This window comes from Benincasa hispida, chromosome 4 (assembly GCF_009727055.1).
Source record: "Benincasa hispida cultivar B227 chromosome 4, ASM972705v1, whole genome shotgun sequence".
NCBI classification, from domain to species: Eukaryota; Viridiplantae; Streptophyta; class Magnoliopsida; order Cucurbitales; family Cucurbitaceae; genus Benincasa; species Benincasa hispida.
In genome coordinates this window covers 22,967,359-22,985,674 of record NC_052352.1, presented here as the reverse complement: position 1 = coordinate 22,985,674, position 18,316 = coordinate 22,967,359, and the positions used below count along the sequence as shown (strand labels likewise).

Here is an 18,316-nt window from a genome sequence, read left to right as displayed (position 1 = left end):
TGGTTTCTACTTGTTAGAACTTCTACATATTCCAAACCCATAATGACAATCAGTATGAAATAAAATGATAAACTTTCCACATTTTAATTTTAATAAAAAAAAAAAAAATAGCGAATGTAAAATCAATAGTTATATCCTGGGAAAAAATAAAAACCCACTAGAAGGTTCCCAAATTTGTGTGACATCGAGTAACCACGGATACAAATTTAAAATGATCCGATGTTTAAAAAAATTAAATGATTTTATAATTTGTCACATACACTAAAGCCTAAAAGGTTACAAAAACAAAGTAATTCATTGGAGCGACTTCATCGAATAATTTCTCGTGACGTGGAATTAAGGTAAAATATGGTTCCAACTTACCGTAAAGAAAAGTAAGAAAGACGTCGTTCCCACCACAATTGTTGTGTGAGGGATAGGATTAGATTTGATGGAGGAAGGGATAAAATCCCAATCTCTTCCCCTCTCAAAATCCCACCATTATTAAGTAATCTCTAAATTCCTTTTCCCTTCTTCCTTCCATGGCTTCCTTCCCTTCTGTTACTCTCACTGCTTCTCTCAAGCTCGAACCTGACTCAAGAAAGCGACATTACACCAGCTTTCCCCTCAACGATAAGGTACACTCTTTTTTTTGCCTTGTAATCTTCAGTGATTCCAAAATTCTCTGTGCGATGAACCTCAAAATCATCCTCTTCTCCTCTTAGAACCCTGGAATTAAACTTACGAACTTCTTCTTCTTTTGGTTTGAGAGCTAGATCAGTTCACTCGAACTGTGAAACACTGAGCTTAATTTGTTCGTACAGTGTGAATTCATCCCGCTTCCGTTTTCTTGATCTTTGTTGATTTTCTATGATATCCTGCAGAGTTTGCCGTATCAGAAAAATCATTCACTAATCCAATTGAATGTTGATGCGGAGTCGAAGTTTGTAGATCTTCGGGAAGCTCTGTCGCTGTTAAAAGATGGTACGAGAATTGAAACTTCTTACTATATTCCATTATTGCAAGAATGTATAGATGGGAATTTAGCTGCAGAAGCGGAAATTATCCATGGGCATGTCGTAAAAACTGGAACTCATGAAGACTTATTTGTAATGACTTTTCTTGTTAACGTTTATGCGAAATGCGGAGTCATGGAAATTGCTCGCAAAGTGTTTGATAATTTGCCTAGAAGAAATGTCATTGCATGGACAACTCTAGTGACTGGTTATGTTCAGAATTCACAGCCTTTGGTTGCTTTTCAAGTGTTCATAGAAATGTTGGAAGCTGGAGCTTATCCTACAAACTATACGCTCGGAATCGTGTTGAATGCTTGTTGTTCCTTGCATTCTATCGAATTCGGGAAGCAGGTTCATGCATATATCATCAAATATCATATAGATTTCGACACTAGTATTGGCAACTCTCTTTCCAACTTTTACTCTAAGTCTGGGAGCTTGGAATTTGCAATTAGAGCCTTCAAGAAAATTAAGAAAAAGAATGTGATTTCATGGACTTCAGTTGTATCTTCCTGTTGTGATAATGGTCAAGCAGCTCGGAGTTTAAGTTTTTTCTTCGAGATGCTCTCGGATGATGTGGAACCAAACGAGTACACTTTAACAAGTGTCTTGAGCGCTTGTTGTGTAATGTTGACATTGGGTTTAGGAGCACAGATTCATTCACTGAGCATTAAGCTTGGTTATGGTTCAAGCATACCTATAAAAAATTCTGTAATGTACTTATACCTGAAATGTGGATGGCTTATTGAGGCTCAAAAATTGTTTGAGAGTATGGAGACTCTCAATTTGATTACATGGAATGCAATGATTGCAGGCCATGCGAAAATGATGGATCTTGCTGCAGATGATCTTGCAGCTCACAAGAGTGGATTTACAGCGCTTACTATGTTCCAGAAATTATATCGCTCGGGCATGAAACCGGATCTATTCACATTCTCGAGCGTTTTAAGTGTTTGTAGTAATCTAGTAGCCTTGGAACAAGGGGAGCAGATTCATGCTCAGATAATCAAAAGTGGTGTATTGGCAGATGTTGTGGTGGGAACTGCATTGGTGAGTATGTATAACAAATGTGGAAGTACTGATCGGGCGAGTAAAGCTTTCTTGGAGATGCCTTCAAGAACTTTGATATCATGGACTTCGATGATTACGGGATTTGCACGACACAGTCTGTCTCAACAAGCACTTCAGCTCTTTGAAGACATGAGATTGGCAGGAATTAGACCGAACCAGGTCACCTTTGTAGGTGTTCTATCAGCTTGTAGCCATGCTGGTTTGGTTGATGAAGCACTTTATTACTTTGAAGTAATGCAGAAGCAATACAACATCAAGCCTGTAATGGACCATTTTGCATGCCTGATTGACATGTATCTGAGGTTGGGTCGGGTTGAAGAAGCTTTTGATGTGGTCAAGAAGATGAATTTTGAGCCTAATGAAATTATATGGTCCATGTTAATTGCTGGATGTCGTAGTCATGGGAACTCCGAATTGGGGTTTTACGCTGCTGAGCAGTTACTTAAACTCAAACCGAAAGACACCAAGACCTATGTCTCCCTGCTAAACATGTATCTCTCTGCTGGGAGATGGAAGGATGTTTCCAAAGTAAGGAAATTAATGAAAGAAGAGAAGGTTGGGAAGTTGAAAGATTGGAGCTGGATTAGCATCAAAGAAAAAGTATATTCATTCAAACCCAATGACAAATCACATTGTCAAAGTGCGGAGATGTACAATCTGTTGGAAACTATACTCAATGAGGTAAAAACTCTCGGTTATGAGCCTGTTGAACATATGGAGGTAATCGAAGAGGAGGAAGATGAGGAAAAGGTATTCTCCTCTACCATTCATCATAGTGAAAAATTAGCCGTTACTTTTGGTTTGTTAAACCTGCCAACTGCCACCACGATTCGGGTTGTAAAGAGCATCACCATGTGTAGAGATTGCCACAATTTTATCAGATTCATTTCTTTATTAAAAGGAAGGGAAATCATCATCCGAGATAGTAAGCAGCTTCATAAGTTTTTGAACGGATACTGTTCTTGTGGAGGTTTCGGAGATCTTTAATGTAGTTGGTGAGATGCTAAATTTTTTACAAAACCTAGTAAAATTCAATTGTCAAAATATCATATGAAGTTAATTTCAGTAAGATCAGAAGAATAACCCGCTGATATTGAGCTTCAGAGGAATACCACGACAATTTAATGTCAACGCCATTGTTTCTTCTCTATTTAGCGGAAGAATGGCGAGGCATCAGTCTGCAAATTTGCAAAGAGATTTTAATAAAAACTTGATGATAGTATATACAAATATTCTTTATACAAATATCCTAGGAATTCTTATCTTCTCACTATTGGCCAAAAGTGGAGACAAGGTATAATTAATTAAAGAACTGTAAACATATGTCAACATCATACTGCTTTGGTCTTCTTCCTCTGGTTAGATGATGCTGTGAAATTTCTCAGGCTTTGATGCATACAAAATCAACGTTTTTTACTCTTGTTCTTGGTGATCCTTGATTTGCTGGTGTCAATTGAAGGTTTCCAGATGATATCTTCAAGTTTGCTATAAAAGCTCTTGTAGAACTGCGACACATAATGGCATTGTTTCAATATTTATGAAGTATAATGGGATAATTGTGGATGGGAATGAGGAGAAATGTTGTATACTCTTTAAGCGGCAGATATCGATCAATATTCGATGACAAAAGACAACATGGAAATTCTACCCTGACCTACCTTGAGGTACTCGCTGGTTTCCCCTGCTGCTTTCTGGATGTCCACCATAAAGAACGAGGGAGCAACTTCAAAAATCTACGAGAAAAATGATTCGGATCAAAGTCCTTGAACAGAATACAGAGATGGTAGAACTTTTCGTGCAGAAAAATGGTGAAACTTACTTCCATAATGACTGAGAAATACGAAGTTTTGCTTGCCGATGGGCCTTCTACTCTCATCTGACATTCACCAGAAATTTGATTAAGAGTAGGCTAAATTATAAGTTTAGCTCTGAACTTTAAGAATGTCTAATAAGTCCTCAAAATTTCAATTTTGTGTAAGTCTAATACATCATTCAACTTTAAAATGTATCTTATAGGTTTTTAAACTTTCACTTTTGTGTTTAATATGTCCTTGACCTATTCAATATTTTTTAAAATTACGAATCTGATTGAAAGTAAAGGTCTTTAGAGTTCTATTAGACATAAAATTCAAATTTATATTTCACAGATCAACTAATTTTTAAAATCTTTGAACATGTCAGGAGCTTAATAGACTTAGAATTGCAAAGTTAGAGACAAACATAAGATTTATGGAGTACAGGAGGGGCCTGGCTAATTCCATGTCTAATCCCTTGTATAAGGATTAGATAGATAGCCAAATGTGGAGGGGCATGAAGTTGAATCGCAAGAATTAAGATGAGAATTAACCAAATGTTCTACCTTGTAATTGCGAATGTGTGTCTTGTAACCCATTGATTGAGCTACAACTTCCATTGTTGACAATAAAACCTTTGCAGGCTTTTGGCAGACAAAGCGTGTGGCATACTTCATAGAATCCTATCATGATCAGAAGAAATTCAAACATCAATTCTCCAGGCATACTAAGATATCTTAAACAAATATATTTTGAAATGATCAGGGCTAATATTGTCAGTCCGAGAAAATGACCATATACGCTTAATGTTGAGTTGGAACACAATTATACGCCAAAGTAAAAAATTTGCAGTAGCTTCAAGTGAGGTTTTTTATTTTTCGAGGCAAATTGGCTCTATTTTTGCTACATGTTTTAGATTAAAATAGGGAAAGTTAATAAAACACACAACCATACCTGGCCGCGGTCAAACATCGTTCCCAGGTTTAAGCCTTGAGATAGAATTATTAAATCAAATGCATTAAGGGCCAGAGGGCTCATATCCTCGTTACCACGTTGTTCTTCGGTCCTTTGTTCCTATGGACAAATTTGAGTTAAAAAAAAGTAGCTAATAATAACAACAATTTTATAAATGGATCTCAAATCACACTTCGACGTCACCACCTTCAACCACACTTATAACTTTTAGTATCTACATAAAAATTGCCTCTAAAGACTAAAATTTATGAAGTTTAACCACCTTAGCGTAGGCAAAAAATATTGACCAAAAGAAAAGGAAAAAGATCATTGAAAGACACAAGCAGAAAACAATGTGAGCTAGCACATAAAAATGTGAGCTTTTATGTCTCAATAGTGGGGAAACTATGCTGGTAGAGACCAGGCTGGCTGGAAACATTTAACCTAGAATAGTAAATTCACCATTTCTATTAGGGATTTGTTTGAAAGTAATTAATGGATAGGAACAAAAGTTATAGTTAGGTGAAAGGTTGGCAACGAAGGAGAGCAAAATAAGAATAGAATCCGTAACTAATCTTCAAATTTACTGATACCCAGATTTCAATAAACCCAAGTTCACATATATGCCAATATAGTACTCAAATCCTTACCAACCTCAGGATCATCAAAGACAGCATTTACATCATCCAGATTTACATCTTCATCTTCGAACAGTTTGACAGAAACATAATTTTTCTTGAACCACTCATCCTCTCTGATCTGTTCAATTGTAATACGCTACAAAGAAGAAAAGAAAGCAACTTATCAGTAAGGATTAAAGTATCCGTCAATATATCCATAAATGAGAGGGTTCCACATTGATCCTAGGAATTAATCAATATCTCCTATATCTTTTATAAAATACTCATAAAACATAAAAAGATATCATCTATTAGTCTTAAAATAAATATAAATACTAATGACAAGCTCTATAATTTAGTATTAATTTATATAAGTTTTATAAACTTTTTATTTACAGAAATATCTGTTGATATCAATATTTTACCAATATAATCCGTAATTAAAAATTTGATATCAATATCAACATCGATATTTTAATCTTTGCATCTGAAAGTACTAATACCGAAGAATAAAGAGACTGATAGCAACAATTACTCTGTGGTATGTATAAAGTTGAGAATAATGAAAAAATTTGGTGCCTACTGTAATAAGCCTGCGATCAGTTCATAAGATATTAAAGAAAATAGGGTATCATGAGTTACTACTACATTGGCTTCCTTGAGTAATAATGTGTATGAAACTTAAAGGACATTATAACTTAGCAGTGCTAAAATTTGCAAGCCCGTTAACTGAACTAAATAATCCTAACGTCTACTACATCTATTCCTTCAACTGGAATGTAACAAAATCCATTGAGGTTTCAGGTAATTTGATCTATTGGGAAAGGAAATGCATGCTTTGACTGTAGATTGTTACTTTTATACACAGCAAATACCATGAACTGTTTCTTTTTCTTTTCTTTTCTTTTTTTTTCACCTCATACTTAGACAGTAAGTTGAAGGCATAGAGAATGTTTAACGGCTTAGAGAGCACATCATGTCAGGAAATCCATACTTACAGTTGAAGGATTGGGATCAAATATTTTGTGGATCAAGGCTTTTGCCCCCACCGGGAACCAAGATGGACATGAAAACTCAGCTCTCTCAATCTGGAAGACAAATGACAACATTAGGCAATCGTTCAAGTGCATGTTGAAATGATATTCCAGTTTAAGTTAACCTAAGAAGATTATAATCAAAAGCTTAAAAATAAAGAACCTATAAAAGGCCCTCACATCCTGATTTAAATTCAACCAAAAGAGATGTGACAAATAGATTGTTTTATAGTTTAACTGCTTTCTCTGCTTGTGCTTACACAGTGGAAAATTTTTCTTGTTTCAACCCAAAAAAAAAAAAATCACTCATCATGTTGTCGCATTGATCACATTTTGCACCCAAGAAAGAAGTTGAGTTGATGGCATTTCAGCGTTTGAATGGAAATGCAACATAAAAAGGTGAAGTAGATTTAAGATAACATGACAAAATGTTCATGCCTTACTATATAACGTGGTGAGATCAAGCTCATCAAATGGAAGATATCCTGCCATTAACACATAAAGGATTACCCCACAGGACCAAACGTCTGCCATAGCACCATCATAACCCTTGTGATTGAGCACCTAAACAAGAGATGAAGTGATTGAGAATCGAATCAAAAGGCAAGCTTAAAACTGTCACTATCAATTTATAAAATTTTTGGTTTAACAGGCTTTTAGATACCAAATAAATACCTCTGGTGCTACATAGTTTGGAGTCCCACATGTTGTGCGGAGTAGGCTAACTCCCTGTCAGCAAATACAATAAGCTATTTGTTGTTGTCTCTTAAAATTGCACAAGAAGTCTATGTCTACTTGTTCGGGCAAGTGTAGATCTACAAGTAAATAAAAATCATTAAAATATGTCTTACTTGTTCAGGCAATGCACTCAGACCAAAGTCTGAGATCCTTAAATTACCTAGGGAGTCGAGTAGGAGATTCTCAGGCTGCTCAGAGAAAGAAAGATAAAAAATGATCAGATTCTTTTTTTTTCTTTTCCAAATCTCCGTTAGAATATTTTCCCCATGATCTCAGCGAATAAAAGTAGTCATTACCTTCAAATCTCTGTGGTATACTCCCTTGCTATGGCAATAATCTACGCCATCAATTAGCTGTTGGAAGTACTTCCTAGATTCAGCTTCACTAAGCCGGCCATGATGAACCTGCAGGGTATGGATTACATTATAAACTATAGGGATACAAAATAGTCAATAGTCTCAAATTTTGAAATGGTTCATCTTTCTTAAAGAATGCTCTTTTTTTTTTTTTTTTTAATTACTCACTATTTTGTCAAACAATTCACCACCAGTAATGTACTCCAAGATTATATAAATCTTAGTACGGCTTGCAAGAACCTAGAAACCAAAATAGATACCGTATCCAGTGTTAAACAAGAAAAAGGATGTACAAGCCAAAGCTCTTGAAAAAGGCTAAAATCATAAATGATAATAAATACTTTAGAAATTAAGCCATGCCTCATGAAGACGAACAACATAAGGGTGCCTCACAAGCTTCATGATAGAAATCTCCTTCTTTATCTGCAGAATATCAGTAACAGTTGTTGGACGAAATGCTCAACACTTTACAGGATCAAATATTGAAAAAGCTTCAGATTGCATTCCAATTAGATTACAAGAACTAAAAAAATTAATCAGTAAAAGACTGAGGATCGAGCATGCAAAAGTGAAGTATGAAGAACAATGGTAGGATGAGACCAATTTAAACGCAAACATTTAGAAGCTTATGATGTAAACATGTTTAGCTCAATCAAGTATCCATCAAACGATCTGCCATTTACTTTATTTTACAAAGATAGAATCCGTGTATGAATTTGCTCTTACAACTGCTTCTTCACCTACCAATTATTTGCAATATTCAAGAGAAAAAGTACAGAAGCTACAGTTTGTATCAAAAAAGTAAGATTCCTCATCCGATAATATTTGCAGCTTTAATCAAACAGTATAAAGAGGATATATATCATTTCCCTTCATTCGAAGTTCAAGACATCAAAAGTTACTTTTCCTCTTCTTCAACATAGTGAATGAAAGCGAGTAGGTGAGAAATAAACAAGGTTTTCATTCTTCAATTGACTGTCGTTAGAGAAGCCCAAGGATGATTACAAATGAAGCTCGCCAGAATCTTTTGGCTCAATCGAAACCATATACATTCACTATGATACAATATACCATCTAATTCAACAATCGACATCATTGAAGCATGTAATCACAGCCAACACAGTTTTGATGGCTAGAAACATTTCTGCTTTACGCAAAGTTAATTTCATTATCTTGGCTTCAATTGAAAGCTGCAGTTACGAAAACATTTTGTGGTGCAACAAAGATGTGGTCATATAAAGCAAATTACAGAGATGAAATCTCTCTATTTCACTCTAATTTTCTCTGATTAAGAATGAATATACTTCCATTTCTTAGAACAAAGATTCAAGTGAAGACACAGACCTGGTCGACCATCTTGTGCTTGATTATGGTGCTCCGATCGAGGATTTTCATAGCAACACTCTCGCCAGTCTCAGTGTTCTGAGCGAACTTTACCTTTGCAAAAGTACCTTCCCCAATCGTCCTCCCGACCTCGTATTTGCCGACTTTCCTAACCACCATCTCCGCCGTCAATCTCCTCCACTTCCGGCAGGAAAAATCCTAATCTCCAGAGCTCGATCTCAGCATTTGCACTTCGTCTTCGGCAGAAGCTTTTAGGCTTGCTAACATGGAAAATACATAGAGCGAAAATTTCGAAGTTGGTGATTTGATTTCTCCTTTAACTCTGTTTGTGAAAGGAATTTGGTTCTTCTTCTTTATTGAGCTTCTTCTAAAGCAGTGTTTGAAGATGTGAAACTGTAACAAAATAGGGATGACTTTTTAACATCAATTTAGGAGAAATTTAATTTAAATTAATGACAGAAAAAAAATAAATAAAAGATAATTATTCGAATGAAATTTCATTTTTCTTTTTTGCTGGATTCCCGGAATTTACGAGAGGAAAGGAATAATTTTCTTACCCATTGGATTCTTTCTTTAAAAAAACAATAACAAAACAAAACAAAAATTAGATTTTGATCTTGGATTCTTGAACTCGAAGCGTTCTGAACATTAAATTATAAAAAATGTCTTTAAACTCAAAAATGTCTTTTAAATTTTCACAAATTTTAAAAATATCTTTAAACTTTTAAACATAATTCAAAAATACTTTTACAGAATTTTGGAGGGAAACCATTAAAATTTTGTTAAAAAAATATTCTTAACCTTTCAAAGTTTCAAAAAAGTTCAAAAATACCTTTGTTAATATATAAACAAAAATCGTGAATGCCTCATTCAAAAATACCTATAAATTTTCAAAAAATTATATTAATACCATTATCTTTTTTAAAAAAAAAAAACCATTTATCAACACCATATTACCTCCCCTTTTCATTTCCTCTGGATCAATCTAAGATTTAAAACTTCTCAGTTTTATCTATTTTTTCTCCTTTCTTACTCTCTTTCTTGTTAACTTTTTTACCTTTGTCTATCTCATTGAGAAAAATTACCCCTTCAATTAAGGTATATAGATTATAACAAAAAGGAAAAGAATAATGAAAGCACCAAAGGGACCTTAGTCTTATGTATTTTAACAAAGTTGTATATTATTAGTTGAGTGTGTGCTAATAGCCAAATATATTCTTTTTGTATTTAGCTATTTATCGTTTTGGTAAGTTTTAAGAGAATATTTTGAATTTGGAATCTTGTGAGACTTTGTGCTACTCGAGAGAGATTTGGTCATAGTTGGACTATGACTTATTGTTCATTAGAGAGATCAGTAGTACTTAAGAAGTTAAATATAACTAGAGGGGCAAAATGGTAAGTTTGGCCCAATTATACTTACAAGCAATTTGTGAAGGGTTATCACACTGTTGACTGGTTATATCCAATGAACACAAAAATATATCTATAGTGCGAAGTGTGCACCTGTCGGTCTTTAGTGGAGTGGTCGTTAGTTAATGGATGTTGGGTAACTTAATTAAAGAGTTTAATTAATTATCCAAGTACCGTTGGAGCTTAAATCTACAGGTTCATGAGGTTTTCTCTGTAGCTCAATAGGGATTATTGAGAATTAATTTTGGATTAGTTTTAATTGTTCAAGTTAATGGAGGGAATTAATCATATATGATATAATTAATTAATTTAATTATATGCGATATAATTGATATAATATATTTGATACATTATACTATAAAGTTTATTTGAGAGGAATTAAATATTTGAATGTAATTCAAATACTAATTATATTGATGAGATTCACATAATTTAGTGTAATTTATACTAAAAGCCATGATTAATTGAGAGAAATACAAACTATAGGTTATATTATATTTGATACAATATAAAAATTATAGGTTATATGTTATATTTAATATAACATATATAGTTATATATACATATGAAAAGTTAGTAAATATTTATATATATTTATATATTAAATTTAATTTAATTTTGAAATAAATTAATTGAGTTACATAACTCCCTCCTTATTTTCTATTTTTTCTATCGTGTGGTGTAGAGAGGTTACGTGACGTTGGTTTTTCTCTTGCATTGCAGAGTTTTTCTCTCTGGCTTTCTCTGAGAAAAAGAACTCCCAAGAACACAAAAAGAAAATTTTGTTTTTTCTTGCTCCCTCTCTAAAAAAAACTTCTCCTTCCTCTTCCCAATAGTGCAAAGCCCACCACTCCTACATATTCTCATTCCTTAAGGAGAATACAGGAGGTTCTCTTATGGTGGGGACCATTTGGGTTGTCGTATTTTGGAGATCGAAATCTAGAACGAAGGGTTCTGATCCAGATTGAGGGAATTGGTGAAGACCGTTTGGCTTCAAGGATAAGTCGTTCTTCTTCTCCAATTTTCTTCTTAAAATGCATGTTGTAGAATTTTATTATAATGCATAATATTTTCTTGTTCTGTAAACTTCCATTTTATAAAAATTAAAATTGGGCCCGATCCTTTTCGCTGGGAGCCTTCACCGGTTCCCTTCAAAAACACTGTGTTAGTTCTAATGAATCCATTAAATTTAAGGCAAGACTAGTAGCTAAGGGATACACTCAAATTCAAGGAGCTGGTTGTGAAGAAATTTTCTTCCTCATGGTAAAACATACTTCAATCAGAGTTTTATTGTCTTTAGAGCAACTTGATGTTATGACAATTTTTTTGCATGGAGACCTTGTTGAAACTATATATATATATGCAACAACCAATTTGGTATTGTGGATAGTAAGGAGGTAGATAAGGTATGTGTACCGAAGAAATCCTTGTATGGTTTAAAGCAATCTCTTAGGCATGGTATTTGAAATTTGATGTCGTTATTACTTCTTGGAAGTTTAATAGAAGTTAGACCACTGTGTTTATCATAAGCATGAAAAGAATAAGTCACTTGTCTTCCTACTTTTTCATGTTGATGATATGCTAATAGCTAGTAGGGATAAAACTGAAATGTCAATTGAAAGGAAATTTTTATATGAAAGAGTTTAAGAGAATTCTAGAAATAGACATCAAAAGAGATAGAACAAAAGATTTTAAGTTTACCTCAAGACAGTTTATTCATCCAAAATGTTGCAGGTATGGCTAACTGTAAGGGCATTTCTGTTTCATTAACTAAACACTTTAAATTGTTATCTAAACAATCACCACAAATAAAAGAAGGAAAACTCGTGATGTCTCACACTCCATATTCAAGTGTTGTAGGCAGCTTAATGTACTTGATGATGTGTACAAGACCCGATTTGGCACATTTAGTGAGTGTTGCATGTAAATTTATGGAAAATCATTGTAAAAATCATTGGCAAGCTGTAAAATGGTTCATACGATGTATTAAATCTACATTGTCTCATGGTCTGATGTACACACAAGAAAACTTTGAGCATGGTAGCTTAATAGGTTATGTTGATGCTGACTATGTAGTTGATTGCGATAAGAGGAGATCCTTGTCTAGTTATGTTATTTCTTACTTTGGTAATCTGGTAAGTTGGAAGACCTCTTTACAATCTGTTGTAGCTTTATCAAAAACAGAGTTAGAGTACATTTTTGTAGTTGATAGTGTAAAGAAAGCTATTTGATTAAGGGAATTAACAAATAAGCTTGTGAAGTGTGACAACATTGTTAGAATTTTTTGTGACAGTCAGAGCGTTTTTTTTTTTCCTAAAAATCATACTTTTCATGACAGGACTAAACACATTGATATATATTACCATTTCTTTAGAGATGTGTTGATTGAACGAAAATTTACACTGGATAAAATTAGTTAAGAAGAGAATGTTGTAGATGTTTTCACTAAAGTATTACCCTTGAACAAGTTTGAGAGTTGTCTTCAAACTCTCAGAATTTGTTTTGTATAAGCTAGTGTAGCTGAATAGTCATTGTTGTTTGAGATGCACCGCTGAGTGTTAGAATTATGATATCAAGGTGGAGATTGTTGTTTTTGATAGCCTAATTAATCTTCGCATTCCTTAATTAATTGTTTTTGTTAAGTGTTATAGTTTTTTGAGCTCATAGGATTTTCATTTCTTTAGTCACATGAGAAGTTTGTGACGTCTTAACCAATTTTTGATGTGCTTAGCTAGAGAGAGCGAAAATCAGTTAATGACATGTGAATTGGTTATTGGAGGATATTCCATTTTAATAGCCCAGACATTTCTTTAAGATGAACGATTTTCTTCATTCTTGGGAGAGAAAAGAAACATACTGATATACAGAGTATTAAGCACTGCAAGCATTGAAGAGGGTATTTTCACAGAGAGGACTAATCTCCTTTCGATTACTTTTTGTGAGATGCAAGAAAGGGTGTGAGCCTGTGGATTGTGCTAATAACACATCGGGAAGAGGTATCAGAAGAGCTCTTTGTCGAACCGTATCTGAGGTGTTAAAACTTCTTCTTGACTTCTCTTCCCTTTGTAATTCTTCAATGTTTGTACAAGAGCAGCTGAATCTCAATAATAGTGACTAAATTGAGATTTGTCTTCGCTTATTATATGTGTCCTCTAAGTCAATTGTTGTCTGGAATTTTCTATGGCTTATTCAACGGTTACTTTTTTAATTTTCAAATTTTAATTTGGTTTTTTAGATTATTGGTAAAAAATAGATAACATAAGAAAAAAAATTTGAGATGAAAATAGTGTCTCTATGGTTAATTTTCAAAAACAAAAAATCAAAAACCAGATGGTTACTAACCGGGCCTATACAATTTGCTTTAAAATTGATTTTATTCGAACTCAAGAAAACTTCAAATAAATTGATCACTCTACTAATGATAGTAACTTCTTTTTTCTTTTTTTTTTGTAAGGCTATGGGTATTAATGTAACTTTCGAAAATTCAAGGATATTTTTCTAAATGAGTATTAATGGTTTGTGTTCATACTAACATTAATTATATTTCCTTTTTAAAAAAAGTTTAAAAGGTCAAGTGTATTTTTGAAACAAACATTAATGGTTTTCATGCAAAACTAACGGTAAGAATATATATTTTTTTATTTTCTTTTTTGACTTTTTAAGTAGTTTAAGAGTATTTTTAAAACTTTTGAAAGTTTAAAATTACTCTTGAAAGTTCAAAGGTATTTTTGACATAAAGTAGAAAGTCTAGGAATATATTGCATAATAGCATTATTGGTAGGAAATTATGAGAAATAAAAGATTTTAATGCTAATTATAATAATTACAAGAATAGTAGTTCATTTAACATAGCCTTTAATAAATTCAATATTATTCATTCATTTACATAATGCTCGAACAATTATTTATGGTTTAAATATTTTTTTTTTTTTTTACTCAAAAAGAAAAATACTACTTTTTAAAATTATTTGTTTTGGTTTAATGCTTTTAATTTTGGTTCGTTTAGCTATATGAATATTTGATCATTTTTTCCTTATATTTTTAAAAAGTGGCAATTTTAATCCCTTAAAAACAAAATGAAAATGAAAAAAAAATTGAAAGTATGGAGACGAAAATACACAATACTTAATAATACATAAACTACAACAAAATTATAAAAAAAAAAATTTTAAAAAAAACATTTTGAAGCTATATGGCCTAGAATGAACCTAAATCAAAAGTACATGGACACACATTAAACCAAAATAAAAATTATAGGGACCAAATATATTAAATAGAGCTTGCATATGTTGATCTCTTCATTCGACGGATTAACTTCCCTCTTTGTTTGGTATAAAGAGTTCTAAACTTACTATCCCACAATTCATTAACATCAATTCTACATCTTTTTTTAGTACAAATGAGGATAAAGAAATTTAAACTACAGACCTTTTAGTTTTCAACACATATAAATGTTGGTTGAGGGAAGATCTTTTTGGAAATTCTATGACTTTTTAACTTCTTATGATAGGGTCTTACAACTAAACAACTTTATTTCTCGACCAAATGCTACCTAATTAGTGCTTCCTTGACATAAAAACAATGTTTTAGTCAAATATATTTTGTCATTTTGTAATAATCTGATTTTGTGTAATTTCAAAACATAATAATTTAGTTTGCGAGGAATAACTTAACACCTATTGCTCAAATAGATATTTTTAATATGTCAATCTCAAAATGAATGCACAAATACAATTGAATTAAATATGTTTTGTTATTTATTTTTCTAGGGATGTTTTCCTAATCTAAGTGACAGTTTAAACGAACTTTAAAAAGTTAATTTTTAAGATTTTTTAAAAAATATTTACCTATAAATTCAAATATTTTCTTAACAAAAGCAAAACACAATTTTTAAAATCAAATAATTCTCTCTAAATAATTATCCTCTTTTTTGAAAACAAAGTCAACACATAGGGTCAAAATAAGTATTTTCACTTAATTTTATTTAATTAGATAGCATGTCAAATCAATATCAAACATTGCAATTTTTTTTCAACATACAAAAAAAAATCATTTCATTTGAATTAATGTAGATTGTGATAAGTAAGATAATGGAATACACCATTTTTCTAAGATAATGATAGTTCAATAGTTAAAGAATGAAAATATGTTTGACACATTTTTTTTCGAAAGTATGACAGGTTATAACATGAAAATGTTGATGGATGTGTTGGCTTTTCAAAGACCCTCACATGATAATACTTGAAAGAAAATTATAGGTTATATTATAAATTTAGTTGGAGTTTGAGTTTATCCAAGTTTCAAATTACAACTTTAATCAATGATATTGATATTTTTTCTTAAAAAAATAATTTGTCGAAGATATATTAGACATAAATTCTAAAAGTTATGGATGTATTAGATAGAAAATTAAAAGTTTAATAATTTATTATATTCTTTTAAAAAATCAAATTTAATGAACTGAATTCATAATTTAATAAAAAAAAACATGATAAAGAAAAAAAATTGGGTTTTGTTGTGAATATAAAAGAGGAAAATGAAAAGAGCACTAAAGCAACATCCATGATTTGTGGACAAAAGGAAAAGGATATGCAAATATGGTCTCCTTAGTTGGCATTCAAAACCTAATTTCTTTTTAGAACAAAGCAGCCAGCCAGAAGGAAAAGGCCCACTTTTCCACTTCCATTTCTTCCATATCTCAATATGATGATGTCTCTCCACTAATGCAGATGCCATATTCTTTTGAAAATCATGTCAATGGATGGCGTCGAATCTCGTTCGTATTGAATTTTATTGTTGTTGTCTAGTGGCCTTGACCTTCGGCTCACTTTCTTTTAATCTAATCTCGATTTTGTTCAAGTTGATTTAGATAAAAGATCTTTATCCATGTGGAGTTGAATCTATTGCACTCCAATGTCTAAACTAATATTAGCATCGATTGACTTAGTTAAGCATTTTTTTTTAAAAAATAAGGTCGGATCTCTCATTTTTTAGATTATTTACTATTTTCTTTGGGGTAGTCGAATGTGACTATTTTATAAGTCAATCTCTCTTACACATGTCTACGGTTGTGTGTGACGATAGGGTATTAGAGACGTTTCTAGCACTTAAAGTTGTAGGGTATCAATCCAATCTTGGCTTAATCAATATTTAACGACTCGGTTAATAGAGACAAACTTGAACCACTACATTTTCCTTTTAAGATGCACACTCCCTTATACCTTTTTCACTATCCTTTAGACTTTGATCCGCTCGTGGACTTTGGACTTTACTTTGATAACCTTTAAAATTGACCATTTGACAAATGGAAATCGAAAAGCAAAAGAGAGTGCATGAGCTAATTAAACTAGTTTAAATGTATATTTATTTTACTTAAAGGTTGGAATCCATTCTACTTCAAATATAGTTAAATTAAATAATAATAATAATAATAACAACAACAAGTGAACCTGTAAATTATGATGCTAAAACTTAACCATAGATAAGGATGCTACTAACTCTCAACCAACAAATAAAATAAAACTGATGTTGGAGAAGTTAAAACAAAATATTGTAGCTTTATTTGTTGTAATAATTTTAATATTTAATTAAGTTATGTGTTTGATAAAAGTAAATTACTGCAAATCCAAAGAATCCTTATTATTATTACATGAAATGATTGAGTAAGAGATTTTAGTTATTCGAGTTAAGTTAAAATATTATCACGAAATTTTAATTTTGACTTTGTTTAAGTAAGAAATTCTTTCAAAAGAATTTTTCTATCTCAGTAATAATAATATAAAGTTCAACACTCAATGTTACATGACATTTTATATTTTTCTAGAGAGTGAATTTGATGTTAAGAAAATCGCAAGGAATGTTTATAAAACAAGGATTATGCTAGTATTGATTTATATAGTTCAAGTATTTCAAAAATAATATGAATAGAATTTTAAATTTTAAATTCTATTCATATTAGTTTTTAAAATTAAGCTTGGAGATACTATTCTCACCCCCTGTCTATTTTTCATCAATAGTTTAAAAAAATTAAGTTAAATTTTGAGAACTATAAAAGGTAGCTTCTAAAGAGTTGTTTTTATTTTTTGAATTTGGCTAAAAAATCAACCACTGATTATTGTAAGAAATATAAATGAAATAGATTTAATTTTCAAAAACAAAAACAAAAAATCAGATAGTTACCAAACAAGTCCATTCACCCCAATATTTTAAAACTTAAAAACCATTTTTAAAGTAATGAATTCGTTCTCTTTTAAAAATAAAGTCAACAAACTTGAAAACTAAAATACAACAACATTCACTAAGATTTTCTGAATGAGAGAGAACTGTACATCATTTGGGGAGATGATACATCACTCATCAATAACCTTTTTTTTCCCTAGAAGTATTGATATTTGATGTGACTATTTATTTTTATTATTTGTTTTTAAGTTCTTCTAAATTTGAATTAGGTTTAAATTCCACCTTCATCTTGTTGTTGGTGATTTTGGATTGAAAGATAATTAAAAATAAAAACAACAAGGTCAAGAAAATAACAAGATTTGAGTCAAAGATAACACCTTAAATCTAGGGTGAGGGTTCCTTCATGTCAAAGTCTAAATTAATGTGCTTGATGGCAAGCCTAGCAAAGTACCTAATGGAGCTTGTCTCACGCATGTCACATCCCAAAACATTACCCTAGCCAAATGTGAAATAGGGTACACCATTTGGCGCTGTAAGTTAGGTGACTATCCTAAAGTAACTCCAAAATTCTATTGAAACAATTAGGTCAATTTCCTTTATAAATACATCATTATAGCCTTATATGAGATGACTTGAATCTTACTCTCAAATTCCCTAACTTCCACGCAAAGTAAGCATCACAATGATGTGTAGATTTTCTCTTTTATAAGTCAGGTTCCTCTTTCTTATACTTCGAATTTTGGTATCAACACATCTTTTAAAACTTTAACACTGATTTTTTTTTTTTTTTTAAATTTTCGTTTTGATTACAATTATTAAATT

General features: G+C 31.9%; 2 protein-coding genes across 4 annotated transcripts; one reads left to right on the top strand and one right to left on the bottom strand.

Annotated features, from left to right (window-relative positions):
* The first annotated feature begins 258 nt into the window (after positions 1-258).
* On the top strand, positions 259-3,135 carry LOC120075859 (putative pentatricopeptide repeat-containing protein At5g52630). The gene is made up of 2 exons (XM_039029568.1): positions 259-617; positions 864-3,135. Exons 1-2 carry the CDS (start codon positions 522-524, stop codon positions 3,051-3,053), a joined length of 2,286 nt encoding a protein of 761 aa, XP_038885496.1. The 5' UTR covers positions 259-521; the 3' UTR covers positions 3,054-3,135.
* On the bottom strand, positions 3,092-9,337 carry LOC120075861 (CBL-interacting serine/threonine-protein kinase 8). 3 transcript variants are annotated; one of them, XR_005481444.1, is made up of 15 exons: positions 8,906-9,064; positions 7,922-7,984; positions 7,730-7,801; positions 7,502-7,609; positions 7,319-7,393; positions 7,143-7,196; positions 6,906-7,031; positions 6,432-6,521; positions 5,468-5,590; positions 4,814-4,933; positions 4,426-4,542; positions 3,886-3,942; positions 3,725-3,799; positions 3,404-3,571; positions 3,092-3,244 (listed from the first exon to the last, which is right to left on the bottom strand). XR_005481444.1 is itself a non-coding variant. In XM_039029570.1 (14 exons), exons 1-14 carry the CDS (start codon positions 9,062-9,064, stop codon positions 3,470-3,472), a joined length of 1,341 nt encoding a protein of 446 aa, XP_038885498.1. In that variant the 5' UTR covers positions 9,065-9,337; the 3' UTR covers positions 3,240-3,469. The 3 variants fall into 3 exon arrangements, 1 of the variants encoding a protein (XP_038885498.1); XM_039029570.1 differs by having other exon boundaries at positions 3,240-3,571; positions 8,906-9,337; XR_005481445.1 differs by lacking the exons at positions 3,092-3,244; positions 3,404-3,571; positions 3,725-3,799; positions 3,886-3,942 and having other exon boundaries at positions 5,464-5,590.
* Between the last annotated feature and the right edge of the window lie 8,979 nt (positions 9,338-18,316).